The sequence below is a fragment of the Bufo gargarizans genome, chromosome 2 (assembly GCF_014858855.1).
Source record: "Bufo gargarizans isolate SCDJY-AF-19 chromosome 2, ASM1485885v1, whole genome shotgun sequence".
Lineage (NCBI taxonomy): Eukaryota > Metazoa > Chordata > Amphibia > Anura > Bufonidae > Bufo > Bufo gargarizans.
The window spans coordinates 587,911,715-587,926,300 of record NC_058081.1 but is presented as its reverse complement, the minus strand read 5'-3'; the positions used below and the strand labels follow the sequence as shown (position 1 = coordinate 587,926,300).

The following is a 14,586-nucleotide window of genomic DNA, read 5'->3' as shown; positions in this document are numbered from 1 at the left end:
GCACAGATAGAAGTTTTCTTTCCTCACACTGTCATAAAGAAAAAACGGGGGGAACGGGGGGTTGACTTTACGATGGAGATTTTAAAACATTTCTTTAATGTCACTAATAAATCAGCACTTAGAAATCACTTGGTTTACAGGAGGATCATGTTGAGGGCTGCAGGGGTAGCAGGTTTTGATGCAATGAGGTGAAAGTCAAATCCTTTATAGATTAAATTACAACTTTTAAACAACTTTTACTACTGCTACTTGAATGAATTTACCCTCTTCTTGCAGCGGTAGCCATTTTCTGGTTTGACATTACATCAGGTACCACAATGTTTCGTGAAGGTGCCTTCTAGGGCGGTATCTAAAGGGTCATGGGCCCTGGTGCAGCAGTTCAGTTTGGGCCCCCCTTTGCTCAGTGCTTTATGGCCAGGGGCAGGGAAGCATAAAGCCTTCATGCTGGCTGAGGCAAAAATCGAAAGGGCACCCCCCAATACCAAATTCTTGACCTAACCTCTTCCCTCCAGCCAGAGGGGTAACTTGTCTTGCATGCACTTCTTATAATACCGGTGTCTTCTTATGTGGCACAAGAAGCTTTGTCGTCGTTGTCGTCCCCGGCTCCTGGGCCTGGCAGCAACTGTAACCTCTGCACCCCCTATAGCCATACCCCTGGCGCCTTCAGACTGTGGATGTGGGTGGAGGGTTGGGAGGAGGAAGCCATTGACTAAAGGACCCCATACAAAGAACGAGAACAGCGGGTTCAGCATAAAGTCCAAAGCTTATAGGGAGCTCCCAACTCTCCCCCAACAGATGATTAGGGGGAGAGAGAAGGATCGGGCGAAGTGAATATTTTCACTTGATCCTTTTGTTCTCTCAGGAGATAAGACACCACCAGAAGTGTCTGGCAGGGGCGTTCTCCTCTCTCCCCACTGAATAAATTTACATGTCCGCCCAAAGCGAACATCTATGGGCATAAGGTGTCGGCCGAATGATCGCTAGTAAATGTTGGGGCCTTAAAGGGAATCTGTCCCCACATACCAGTAGGTAAAACCATCATCCTCTGTAGATCTGCACTCATAAGAATATTCTAATGAGATATGTCCCATAATGACATATGCTGAAAAAAAAACTTTTTGGAATGCAAGTTAGCCCCTAGGTGCACCCAGAGTGTTGCCATTGTACCTCATTGCACCCAGATGCTCCACTCATCTTCCTTCGCCACTGCTTTGGCCCTGTTACCTGACGGCAGCACATTCTGTGCGCATGCAGTACAGGGATGGAAATCGCTCACCTGTCCTGCAATCTCCATTCCTGTACTGTGTGAGCTACTGAACGCGCTGCTGCGAGACTTCAGTGCCAGGTGCGAGTACATCTACATGTCCTAACCCTGTCAGTCAAAGTCATGGAGGGTCGGCCATTCCCTCTAGGTTCAAAGAGGTGCAACGGCAACACCCTGGTTCCACCTAGGGGCTAATTTTGATAACATAAAAAGGGTTTTTTATGTCCTGCTTGGCAGCACATGACAAGTATAATTTGAATATGTTGACAAGCTGAGATCTACGGAGGCTGATGGTTTTACCTACTGGCAAGTGGTGACAGATTCCCTTTAAAGATGACCATACACTAGAGACCTTCTGACCATCAGGGCCTTTTTGTGACACAAATGAGTTTGGCAGCTGTCAATGATGGAAGATATCTTACCAAAAAGTTGATCCACCATAACTAGGTCAAAGATCACAGCAGAGATTTTCCGTTTTGTCTGAATTGTCATTTTATGGCATTGTTGTCCAAGATGACAACTTTCCAAACCAATAGTGAATGGCAAGATGCTTGGAAAACAGCCGCCTGAAATCCCTAATGTATGGCCAGCTCTAGAGAGGCCTCCAAAGGCTGTCAATTTATGACATGGATTTCTGCCTCTGATTTCACCCTTTACAATATGGTGAAATTCACAGCAAACATACAGCCAAGGGTTTAACGTCTCTATGGATGTACCTTTAAGGGGTATTCCATTTTCGGCAATTATGACTTATTCATTGGATAATGAAAAGACAAATTTCCAATATACTTTTAGTATTAATACCTAAAATCTGCCTTGTTCATGGGGGGTGCGGCACTTTTTTGGGGTTACTTTTATAATAATCTATTAGCATCTCTTGGTGTTTCTGGGCCTTTATGCAACAGAGGGGCAGTTGGCCCTTTGTCTATTCAACCTGGATTTCAGAAGCATAAGGTAAATTAGGAAGTAATTACGAGAATTTGACCTTTAATGGGTCTACCATAGGGCTTTAATACTGCGCTGATATAAATCTATTGATCATTCCAGTACAATGTGCTGTATGTGCCTTTAAGGCTACATGCACATGGCCGTTGTTTTGGTCCGCAACCGAGCCGCAGTTTTTCTATGAGGACCCATTCACTTCAATGGGGCCGCAAAAGATGCGGACAGCACTCTGTGTTTTATTTCTGCATCCGTTGCTCCGTTCCGTGGTCCACAATTTTTTTTTAACCTGTCCTATTCTTGGCCGTTTTGCGGACAAGAATAGGCAGTTATATCACTGTCTGTCTGTACCTTTCCGCAAATTGCGGAACACACACGGACGCCATCCGTGTTTTGCGGATCGGCAATTTGCGGACCGCAAAACACACAACGGTCGTGTGCATGAAGCCTTATAGAGAGGATATTCTACACGGCCCGGATTCTTTGGATTTGCTTTGCACATAAAAGTAATTAAAATGAATTAATCATCAAAGAAAGAAATATATTCTAATGATTTCTGGGAGACTAACTGGAGAATGGGAACCATTAATTAGCTAAATGATGTAAATTAGGACATATAATCTCAAAAAGTACGGCTTGTGTATTTTCTTTATAGAATGTAACTGTAGCTAAAGCTAATTTGCATACCCAAAGTAATAGAGTAATTAACTGCTATATGTACTCCTGAAATATTACTATATTATATTCATTTAATTTACAGCTGACCTCTAAATGCTTCTGACATGTAATTGTACATCCTCCCATACACACACAATTTATCTTAACACTCAAAATATCCATCATAAAAAAGAGAACAGATGTTTTTGGCAGGGAAAGGAAGCTTATTTAGTACATGTCAATGATTATGACATATGAGGTCATATTTAGAAGTACTAACATGTTAAATTTGCCCTTAGGGACAGCCTATATTCACAGGCCTACATTGCCTATAGGTAAATCTGGTCCTGAAAGATAAGCAAGGGTATTATATCTGTTGACAAATCTCTTTCAGTCTTTTGGATATCATCAGCGCAGAGCAGGCTGCTTTCAAAAGAAAACGTGTCATCAGAAAATGACCTATTATTTAAATCAAGTTTTTATGTTAAACATATTTTTAAAGAATATGTTTAAGTGCAGGCGGCACTTTTGGTTTGTCCATATTACTTTACAGCAATAATCTGCTTAAAATGACAGGCAAGATTAGAATGACAGATATTACCTATATATAGATAGCATCAGGGCTTTTTTTCTCAGAGAAAAGGTGGTGGAACTCACCCCTCTCCCCTGGCCACGCCCCTACCCACCCCCTAGGACCGCCCCCTAAAACCGCCCCTTTAGAGAACAGGGATGCAAGTAAAATTTGGGGAGGCTATAAAAGTGCAGCCCAGCAAAGAAACCCCCCAGATGGGGATGGCACTGTTAATGGGGGATCTGTGGATGGCACTGTTATGGGGTGGAGGATCTGTGGATGGCACTGTCATGGGGTGGAGGATCTGTGGATGGCATCCACAGATCCCCTATCCTATAACAGTGCCATCCACAGACCCCCCCCCCCATCCTATAACAGTGCCATCCACAGACCCCCCCACCCCATAACAGTGCCATCCACAGACCCCCCCATCCTATAACAGTGCCATCCACAGACCCCCCCCCCACCCCATAAGGAGTGCCATCCACAGACCCCACCCCACCCCATAACAGTGCCATCCACAGACCCCCCCATCCTATAACAGTGCCATCCACAGAGCCCCCCCAGCCCATAATAGTGCCATCCATAGACCCTCCATCCTTTAAAAGTGCCATCCACAGACCCCCCCCACCCCATAACAGTGCCATCCACAGACCCCCCCCATAACAGTGCCATCCACAGACCCCCCCACCCCATAACAGTGCCATCCACAGACCCCCCCCCACCCCATAACAGTGCCATCCACAGACCCCCCCCCCCCACCCCATAACAGTGCCATCCACAGACTCCCCATTGCCGCTCCAGTACAGTTATAAAATGTGCAATTCAATTAATAATGATTCATGCTGCCCCCTCTGTAGTATAACATTCAATATATCCTACTAACAGGGCTACTGTTATATAGTGATGCAGGCCGGCCGGGCAGACGAGCGGCAGCGTCACTGACTGACGTCACGTGCCTGCGCCGCCTGCTTCATTCATAAAGTAGGCGGCGCAGGCACGTGACGTCAGTCAGTGACGCTGCCGCTCGTCTGGCCGGCCGGCCTGCATTACCATATAACAGTAGCCCCGTGAGTAGGATATATTGAATGTTATACTACAGAGGGGGCAGCATGAATCATTATTAATTGAATTACACATTTTTAACTGTACTGGAGCGGCAGGGCCGGAGCACAGTGAACGCACTGGCCCCCAGCTCCTCCTCCCAGTCCCTGCGATGCTGGAGCATGGCAGGCTGCGATGTCAAAAGGTGGCGGAACCTTCGAGACTGGCTGCACGTGATGTGATCTGACTGCCTCTTTGGTTTCATTTGTTTCTGTGCTGTTGCTGGTTATGACCACACCTCTTGTCTCAGGTGTAGCTTAAGTGGTCATTCCAACTCCTCTATTTAGTCTGGTCTCACCCATCATGCTATGCGTTTGATAGCTCCTTTCTGGTTGTGGAAGTGCTGGTGTTTGGTTCTCCACTGAGTTCCTGCTCATCCGCGTACTTTGGAGTTAAGTGTCTTTTTCCTATTTCTAGTTTGTTGTATTCCCGTGTCTTTTGGCATTAGGCCTGATGGAGTCTCCTGTTCCTTCAACTGAGAAAGAACAGGTCATATTTTGTCCTGACACTATTTCCAGGGCCCTTTAGGGTCAGATAAGGCTCTAGGTCCCTGCGTATGAACATTCCTACTATCGAGGTCTGTTCATACTGATAATAGTCAGGGCTCGGTTTAGGGATTCACTAGGTGGTGACCTTTCCCCTTTCCCTAGTTTATAGGCCTAGTACCTTTTCCCTTCCCTCCTGTGTTCGGTGTGGAGTTTACCACCCACACCGCGCCGTGACAATATCACAGCTTATCTATTCCCTCCTGACCTCTGCATAGGTTACAGAACATGCCTAGAAAACTTTCTGATAGACATCAATGAGATCCTCTCAGAAGTTAATGAGGTCTCAGCCTGCCTCTGGTCTCCCTGTCCCAGCCTCTGCTTCCTTACTCCAGTCCTCTCTTCCTAAATGTGTAATAGAGCTTATTAAAAATGATGTGACATGCTGTTGTTAGCACTGGAAAGATATGGAGCGTAGCAGGACTGCAGCTTTCAACGTTGACAGTAATTGTACTATGTTCCTGTATACTTACTGTCAGCGCTGATTACTGCAGCCCCACTCCTCTATATATCTTCCCAGCGCTAACCAGAGATATTCTGAGTGTGTAGAGGGGAGAACTGCTAGTGATCAATGCAGGCCACAGATAAACTGCTGGATCACATGATTTTTAGCAAGCACTATTACACATTTAGGGAGGCAGGACTGGAGTAAGGATGCCACTATTAGGGCAGGGAAAGTTGAGGCAGGCTGAGAAGCCTCTGCATCACACAGTTATCCATTGTCTTCAGTTTTCAGCAGAATGCTGAAGATGCATTCTTCTTAGCAACCCTCGGTTAGAGGGTCATGTTGCCCATAGTTAGGACAGCATTAATTTCCTGAAAGGCTCAGTTTAAAACAAGTGATTTTGCGCAATTCTTGGTTCAAATCTGGCTCATTCTCCTGGGAATAAAAACTAGTTAATCAGACTCCTTACTTTCGGCAATTTCATCATCCTCTTTCCTCAATTGTACATGGAATGTGGCCGGAGAACCTTGAACAACTTCTATTATGTCTTCTCCCAAAATAGTTATCTTCTTAGCAACATCTAAAATATATAGATTTCACATAAAACATCAGCAAATGTTATAAAGACAATATAATATGTATACATAATTATTAGAGTCATTAGTTATATACAGTCAGGTCCATTAATATTGGGACATCAACAAAATTCAAACATTTTTGGGTCTATACACCACCACAATGGATTTGAAATGAAACGAACAAGATGTGCTTTAACTGCAGACTGTCAGCTTTAATTTGAGGGTATTTACATCCAAATCAGGTGAACGGTGTAGGAATTACAACAGTTTGCATATGTGCCTCCTACTTGTTAAGGGACCAAAAGTAATGGGACAGAATAATAATCATAAATCAAACTTTCACTTTTTAATACTTGGTTGCAAATCCTTTGCAGTCAATTACAGCCTGAAGTCTGGAATGCATAGACACCATCAGACGGCGGGTTTCATTCCTGGTGATGCTCTGCCAGGCCTCTACTGCAACTGTCTTCAGTTCCTGCTTGTTCTTGGGGCATTTTCCCTTCAGTTTTGTCTTCAGCAATTGAAATGCATGCTCGATCGGATTCAGGTCAGGTGATTGACTTGGCCATTGCATAACATTCCACTTCTTTCACTTAAAAAACTCTTTGGTTGCTTTTGCAGTATGCTTTCAGTCACTGTCCACCTGCACTGTGAAGCGCCGTCCAATGAGTTCTGAAGCATTTGGCTGAATATGAGCAGATAATATTGCCCGAAACACTTCAGAATTCATCCTGCTGCTTTTGTCAGCAGTCACATCATCAATAAATACAAGAGAACCAGTTCCATTGGCAGCCATACATGCCCACGCCATGACACCACCACCACCAGGCTTCACTGATGAGGTGGTATGCTTAGGATCATGAGCAGTTCCTTTCCTTCTCCATACTCTTCTCTTCCCATCACTCTGGTACAAGTTGATCTTGGTCTCATCTGTCCATGGGATGTTGTTCCAGAACTGTGAAGGCTTTTTAGATGTCGTTTGGCAAACTATAATCTGGCTTTCCTGCTTTTGAGGCTCACCGATGGTTTACATCTTGTGGTGAACCCTCTATATTCACTCTGGTATTGTCTTCTCTTGATTGTTGACTTTGACACACATATACCTACCTCCTGGAGAGTGTTCTTGATCTGGCCAACTGTTGTGAAGGGTGTTTTCTTCACCAGGGAAAGAATTCTTCGGTCATCCACCACAGTTGTCTTCCGTGGTCTTGCGGGTTGTTTGGTGTTACTGAGCTCACCAGTGCATTCCTTCTTTTTAAGAATGTTCCAAACAGTTGTTTTGGCCACGCCAAATGTTTTTGCTATCTCTCTGATGGGTTTATTTAGTTTTTTCAGCCTAATGATAGCTTGCTTCACTGATAGTGACAGCTTTTTGGATCTCATCTTGAGATCCAAACAGATTGCAAATGCAAATAGCACACTTGAAATGAACTCTGGACCTTTTATCTGCTCATTGTAATTGGGATAATGAGGGAATAATACACACCTGGCCATGAACAGCTGAGAAGCCAATTGTTCCATTATTTTTGGTCCCTTAACAACTGGGAGGCACATATGCAAACTGTTGTATTTCCTACACCGTTCACCTGACTTGGATGTAAATACCCTCAAATTAAAGCTGACAGTCTGCAGTTAAAGCACATCTTGTTTGTTTCATTTCAAATCCATTGTGGTGGTGTATAGAGCCAAAAAAAATTGAATTGTGTTGATGTCCCAATATTTATGGACCTGACTGTACTTATTATAATATGGATTTTCTGAACTTTGCCAAATTATTTTTCAGTAATTAAGTCAAATTATACTGGCAATGCATGGCATGTAACTGAATATGCAAATTATTACTTTTACATACCTCTTTTTTCCAAAGAAGCATTGCATGACCTATAAGACTCCTTACACCTACTAGGCACTGTCAACAAGGTGAAATAGCACTCCCCAGATCTGATACAAAGGCAATCACCTTGAAACATCTGTCTGCAGATGAGGAACTGGCTTGGCTATAATCCTGTTACAGACAATGGGTCTGGAACCACTGTGCCAAGTAACCCATCTGACGTTGAACTAGACCTGTGCATGTTATCCTGGCGGTCCCCTGATATTCACCCTTTAACTCCTATACAGAGAACTGGACTTCTCTGCAGGGGAGCCACCAAGCCACTACATCTTGGATTAGTCCCAGTGTAGCTGGTAGCTGACACAACAGGTCATAATAACTAGTGCAAGGCACTGGAAGCACAAGCAAGATCACACACAGAACCACACTGATAACAAACAGGCAAAGAACATACAACATCCATGCAACAGACTTTAGGTTATAGTTCAGACATAGCAGATACATGGGAAGAAACTTAGCAAGATGGAACAGACACAGAACACTAGGACACAGTTGAGACATGGCAGCTCCAGGTACAGACACTTGGCAAGGTAGATCAGACAACAACCAGAACTAGTGAATTCATTGGCAAACAGAAGTAAGACAGATTTCAGACCACACACGGAACAGACTCAAGAACATTGCCAAAAAAAAAAAAACTAGGACAACAGATAAATTCAAACAGTGAACAGATCCAAACAGAATTAGAGGAACTGACTTCACAAAATCCAGACACAGGCAGAACATGAAAAGATCCAACAGAATCTAAATTGCACAGCCAAGACAGGCCACAAGCTCAGGAACAGTGTTGAGCAAACTTCTGTTTTCAAGTTTGGCATACAAGGCTCAGGTTCGGGATATCTAAGAATTCCGTTATGGATTCCGCTACCGCAGATCAAAAATTATGGTCCGGGGCAGTGGAAGCCATAACAAAATTCTTAGATACCCGAACCCGAACCTTGTACACCAAACTTGAAAACAGACGTTCACTCAACACTACTTAGGAACTATATACTAGAGCAAAGGAAGATATGAGGCAAACAGGTGCAAACACATAACAAAGGGGCAGTGCCAAACAGGTGAGATATAAAGCACAGTGGCCTAATTCACACCAAGTAGCCGAGGACAGGAGGCATGGAACAGTATTAGCATGAACCACCATTGAACACAACGGCAAAAAATCAAACCCACTAGCAGCTGGCAACTGCGTGCGATAAGTGAACTGAAACTGTAACAAATCCTAAGTTATGTTTCAAGACCTGTTTAAGAGGTCGAGCATTGACTTAAAGGATGGCCACCTTACATCTAGTGGCATCAGTAGCTCAGCTTTCTTTACTTTTTTGGGGGGAAGTGGCAATTTGCATACCTTTTTTCCCAGATGAGCATTGCATAGCTTATAAGACTCTTTTATGCCTACTCGGCACTCTCCACAAGGAGAAATAGAACCGTACGATTCATAGAGACACGCATTAAAGTAGAATATTATTCAGGAAACTGACAAGAAAATGACAAATAAAATGGAAGTCTGTAATACAAATTCCTTTTCGAGTGGAACAAAATTTAATAATTGATTTAGTCATAGATCATTATTTTATACTTCTGTGCCGGGTGCCTGCCGTAGCATACATAACAAACGCTGCTAACCAATGTCTCGTTGTCATTCAGCTCTTTTAGATTGCAAGCTCTAGGGACCAAAGGCTTCAATGGTTTGTTTTATTGGTTGATTTTTGCAATGACTGACTCAGGAAAAATAAAGAAAAAGACTATTCATGTAAATCTTCTTTCTGTAAAATAAGGCATTCTATAAAACACATCCCTCTAAAATAAAAGAAATACTACGAGATGTATATACTGTATTCATATATTGATTCTGCTGAGTGTCAAAATGGGAAGAATGAGAGTCAGAGAGGGGCCATGGGGCTATCACACAGCTTTCTATAGATCTCGAACAGCATAAATGCAGAGTGAAACTCCCTCTTAGATGTAAAAAGCCTGATTCTGGAATATCCAGAGCTAAATTAGACCACATCTCACATTTCAGCTGCAACATCTGATTTTCCAGGAATTTTGAGTTGGGACTTGGTACTCTGCTGACCTCAGAGTATGCTGGTTGTCCAGCAACTGACTCTCTGAGTATTGCTGGAGTCAGTTGCACCTGCACCAATGACATAGCAGCTGTGTACTGGCACTGGTCTTTCTGGTGGCCAAGGGGGGGGGGGGGGATGTCTCAGACTAGCTCTGCACATTGTACGGTCTTTCTGAAGGCCAGGGGGGGGGGGTCTCAGACTATCTCTGGACATTGAATATAGCATACTCTGAGGGCCAAGGGGGAGTGTCTAAGACTATCTCTGCACAATGTACTATCTTTCTGAGGGCCAAGGGGGAGTGTCTCAGACGATCTCTGCACATTGTACTGTTTTTCTGAGGGCCAAGGGGGAGGGGGGTCTCAGACTATCTCTGGACATTGTACATAGCATACTCAATACTCTAAGGCCTCATTCACACATCCGGGTTTTCAACCAGAATCTTTTTTTCAGGACATCTTATCCCAAAATCATGGACAGCCAACACTTTTTATGGACAAATAGGAAAACTTTCATATGTTTTAATTTTTAGTTTAATTAAGTACCTTTACTTACAGGGGTAAGCTGATGCTGCCATCATTGTTTTTTTTTTTTCAAATACCCCTCGCTTGCCCCTCTCCAGTTTTATAATACAGCAGACACCTGGCCGCAATGACTAAGATCAGTGATAAGTCTTATCCTAGTCATTTACGGTTCAATCATTATTTTATTGAAGCATATAAATGAATGATATAGTAAGCATATCAAATACACATATAAAGGAAATGTAACGGCCAACAACTGGCCTCACAAGTAATTCAGAGGTAGTACAATCTAGATATATCCATATAGGACAGGGCTGACAAATAACAAACCAATGAAAACTACCAGAATTTAGAGTAAGAGTTAGTATGGCATACATTCCCTAATTTCTAGAGAAACAAACATATGGCACAAGAACGAACATGATAAGACTCGACAGACCAAGACATGACACAAACAAAAGGTGGGGGGTAGAGGGGTAGAAAATGGATTGGCCCTACCGTGGATATCACTTTAGAAACCGTTACCCTGAATGGTACCAGTTGACAACCAACCAGGAAAAGACGTGGAAGCGCGGAATTGGCTCCATGTATCCCATACCCTCCAGAAGGCCGAAGCAGACTCAGTGTCCGAGGCACTCAGCTCCTCCATATGCACTAGCGCATCTAAAGCGTTAGACTAGGTCACTCTCAAAACACTCTCGGTAGACCTCCATTGGCAAGGGATTATCTGTCTCATAGCTAAAATAAACAGGCGCAGTGCACCTTTCTTAGTCTGAGAGATCCGCCCTGAGAACATGGATAAGAGAGCTATCGCTGGTGAAGGCATAACAGTAGCTTTGTATAGGTGATTATATCAAATAAAAACATCTCGCCACAGGGGGGCCACACCTGGACAATCCCACCAGATATGTGCCATTGTGCCCTTCGCAGCAAGACACCTCCAGCATACATCAGACACCTGGGGGTAAAACTGGTGCAATCGCACTGGGGTCCTTATCCTAGTCATTTAAAGGGGTTATCGGGGAATTTATATTGATGACCTGTCCCAGTGACCCCTGCCGATCAGCTGCTAATAGAGGCCAGTGCTCCATGACCACTGTAGCCTCTTCCTAGGCCATGTGCTGTTACCGCACATTGGTCACATGGGCCAATCGCAGCTTAGCCCCATTTACGTCAATTGGGCTGAGCACAATGGCTCAGTGATACAGCTGATCGATGCTCACCTTTCCCAGTTTTACAATAACAATGAACAATCAAAAAAACATAATTTGTACTGCTGCGTCCAAAAAATCTTAACTATTAAAGTTTTAAAAATGTTTCTAGTATAATGAGTGCTATAAGAAAAAATATATATAATAATAAAGTGCGATTTGGAATTTTTGGTCACCTTGCCCCCATAAAAGGTTAAATTAAAAAGTGATCCAAAATTTGTATGTACCCCAAAATAATACCCACAAAAACTACAGCTCTTCTAGCAAAAAACACAGCCTCCCACAGCTCTGTAGACCAAAAAAAGTTATGGGTATTGGACTGTAGCGCTGCAAAGACAGATTTCCTTTTTTAAGGTTTTGAGTAGTAAAACTAATAAAAACTACATATACTTGACATCACCATACACGTACTTATCATGTCATTTTTAGTGCACAGTGTACATAGTAATAAAAAAATAAAATAAAAAAACCTTGGCGGAATTGAGGCTTTTTCTTCCAATTTTACACCACAAAGAATGTTTGTCACAATTTCCAATAAAAGATACAGTACATTAACTTGTGCTATTTAAAAAACACAACTTTTCCTGCAAAAAATAAGCCCTCCTATGTGAACAGAACATATAAGACATTGGTGCTCTTGGAGGGTCGGGTAGGAAAAAACGAAAACACAAAAAATGTGTCCTAGTCCTTAAAAGGTTAAGCAACTTAACACAGGAATTTACATTTCCATTTTTTATTAATAGGTAGAAACGTTATTTTAAGTTTGTTTGAAGGGGGAAACCATTTTGCACACATTTTTCAAAAGGGTCACCTACATCTCTATTCTCCAGCTATAACTTGGCTGCAGGATCCCCATAAACTAGCAGGTGGGAGAGGAGCTCTGAAATTGACAGTAATAAGCTATCATGTATTTCCCAAAGATGATTGACCTTCATTATGAGAAGCATGTACAATGACATATACTGCATACTTCCCAGACAGCTTTATAGATATAGAGAGCTGACATTCTTAGGTGTGCCCCATCTTCCAGCCAGCCAAACATGGCTCCCACATTCAGATACTAGTACTGTCTACTGCAGCGTGTTGACAGTGAGCACATGGGATATAGTAATTACAGTCTCTGGAGGGTTAGGCTGTCTGGCACTGGGAAGTATTCCACATCTGGTGATAGTCATAAGTCACATTTACAAGATAAATGACTGAAGTGTTGCATGCAGTTTAACTGAAACCCACTGTAGAAACAAAATTTCAGCTCCGTGACGTGATTTACAGACCTCAGCCAGGGAAAGAATGAGGTCCAGAAGAAGGAATGATTTATTTTCTGTATATTATAGCCAGTAACTATTACATTTTGTCAAGTTTTAGTGTAGGTTATTTCCTGAAGGCGGTGTGAAGTAGTTGCCCAGTCTGGTGTAAACCTTTTATAGTCCCAGGAAACTTGTAGAAGTATATTTGAAATATTGAGGAATTGGAAAGGTCTAGGTATTGTGTAGATAGTAATGAGATGAAGCAGTGATCATAGGGACACTACTCACAGTCAAACTGGTTGGATGGCGGTCCAGTAATTCAATAATAAATATTTGTCCCATGAGGGCTCTAGATCTGATCAAAGATTCCAGTTGGAAAAGCTGGAGAGAAGATCTCATAAGACTTGCACGTCAATAGACCATAGCCCCAAAATACAATGAGATAAGCAAGACCTGCAAACCCAATGTTGAGGCTTTTCCTGAGGTCTATTTGCATATTGAAGCTTAGATGAGACATAGACATCACATAAAACTGTAATACAGTGGCATGCAAAGGTATGGGCATCCCTGGTCAAAATTACTGTTACTGCGAACAGTTAAAGGAGTTATGCAGTGATGGATAATGATGACCTAGAAATCGGTAATAAGTGATCTGGATTGTTTAATACTTAACTTTTACTTTTTAATATAAAATAGAAGGGATATATCCCTCAAAATAACACAAGCTGAATACACAATACCGTTTCCAAAGCCCCACAATCAAGAAGGGGTGCTTGATGAAAACGGCAGCAAATGTGTCCACACCTAATCAGATAGTGTCGGACACGAAAGGTAACAAGTGCTGGTAAGCACTAATACCCAGTCAATTGAACGGGGCGGCAATAGTCAGTAAATGCCAGCACCACATGTGCGTGGAAGAGCTGAATACATAATACCGCTTTCTTGGGGAAGAGCCAGACAGAAGCTATAACCCGCGCGGAACACTGGGAGTGGGTGTAATTTAAACCAACAACCCCACCCAGTGCACCTGAAGGGAGGCGGATCTAGCTCGACTCCAAAACAAAACAAAAGACTAGGCACGTGCTGCTAATCTGGCAGACCTCCGCACGTAGCCCGAGCAGGGCATGACAGTACCCCCCCCAACCCGGACCAACCTTATCCGGGTGGGATCTGTGAATAGCCCTCACCAGTCGGCTGGCACTGACATCCGGCGCCGGAACCCACATCCTTTCCTCAGGGCCGTATCCCCTCCAGTGTACCAGGTACTGAATGGAACCCTGAAGAACTCTAGAGTCAAGAACCCTGGAGATCTCGAACTCTAAATTTCCATCAACCAGAACAGGAGGAGGAGGCAATGGCGATGGTTCCACCGGTTTCACATATTTTTTCAGTAAAGACCTGTGGAACACATCATGGATCCTCCAAGTCTGCGGAAGATCCAGCCGAAACGCTACTGAATTGACGACCACAGATATTTTGTACGGTCCAATAAATCTTGGACCCAGTTTCCAAGATGGCACTCTCAGTTTAATATTTTTAGT

At 43.2% G+C, this 14,586-nt stretch overlaps 1 protein-coding gene across 1 annotated transcript in view; it reads right to left on the bottom strand.

Moving 5' to 3' along the window:
• MORN1 (MORN repeat containing 1) overlaps positions 1 to 14,586 on the bottom strand; it is a 436,773-nt gene that overhangs the window by 320,002 nt on the left and 102,185 nt on the right. The window contains exon 8 of the mRNA XM_044281850.1: positions 5,998 to 6,108. Coding sequence (XP_044137785.1) covers positions 5,998 to 6,108 — 111 coding nt within the window. The remainder of the gene's footprint in view (positions 1 to 5,997; positions 6,109 to 14,586) is intronic.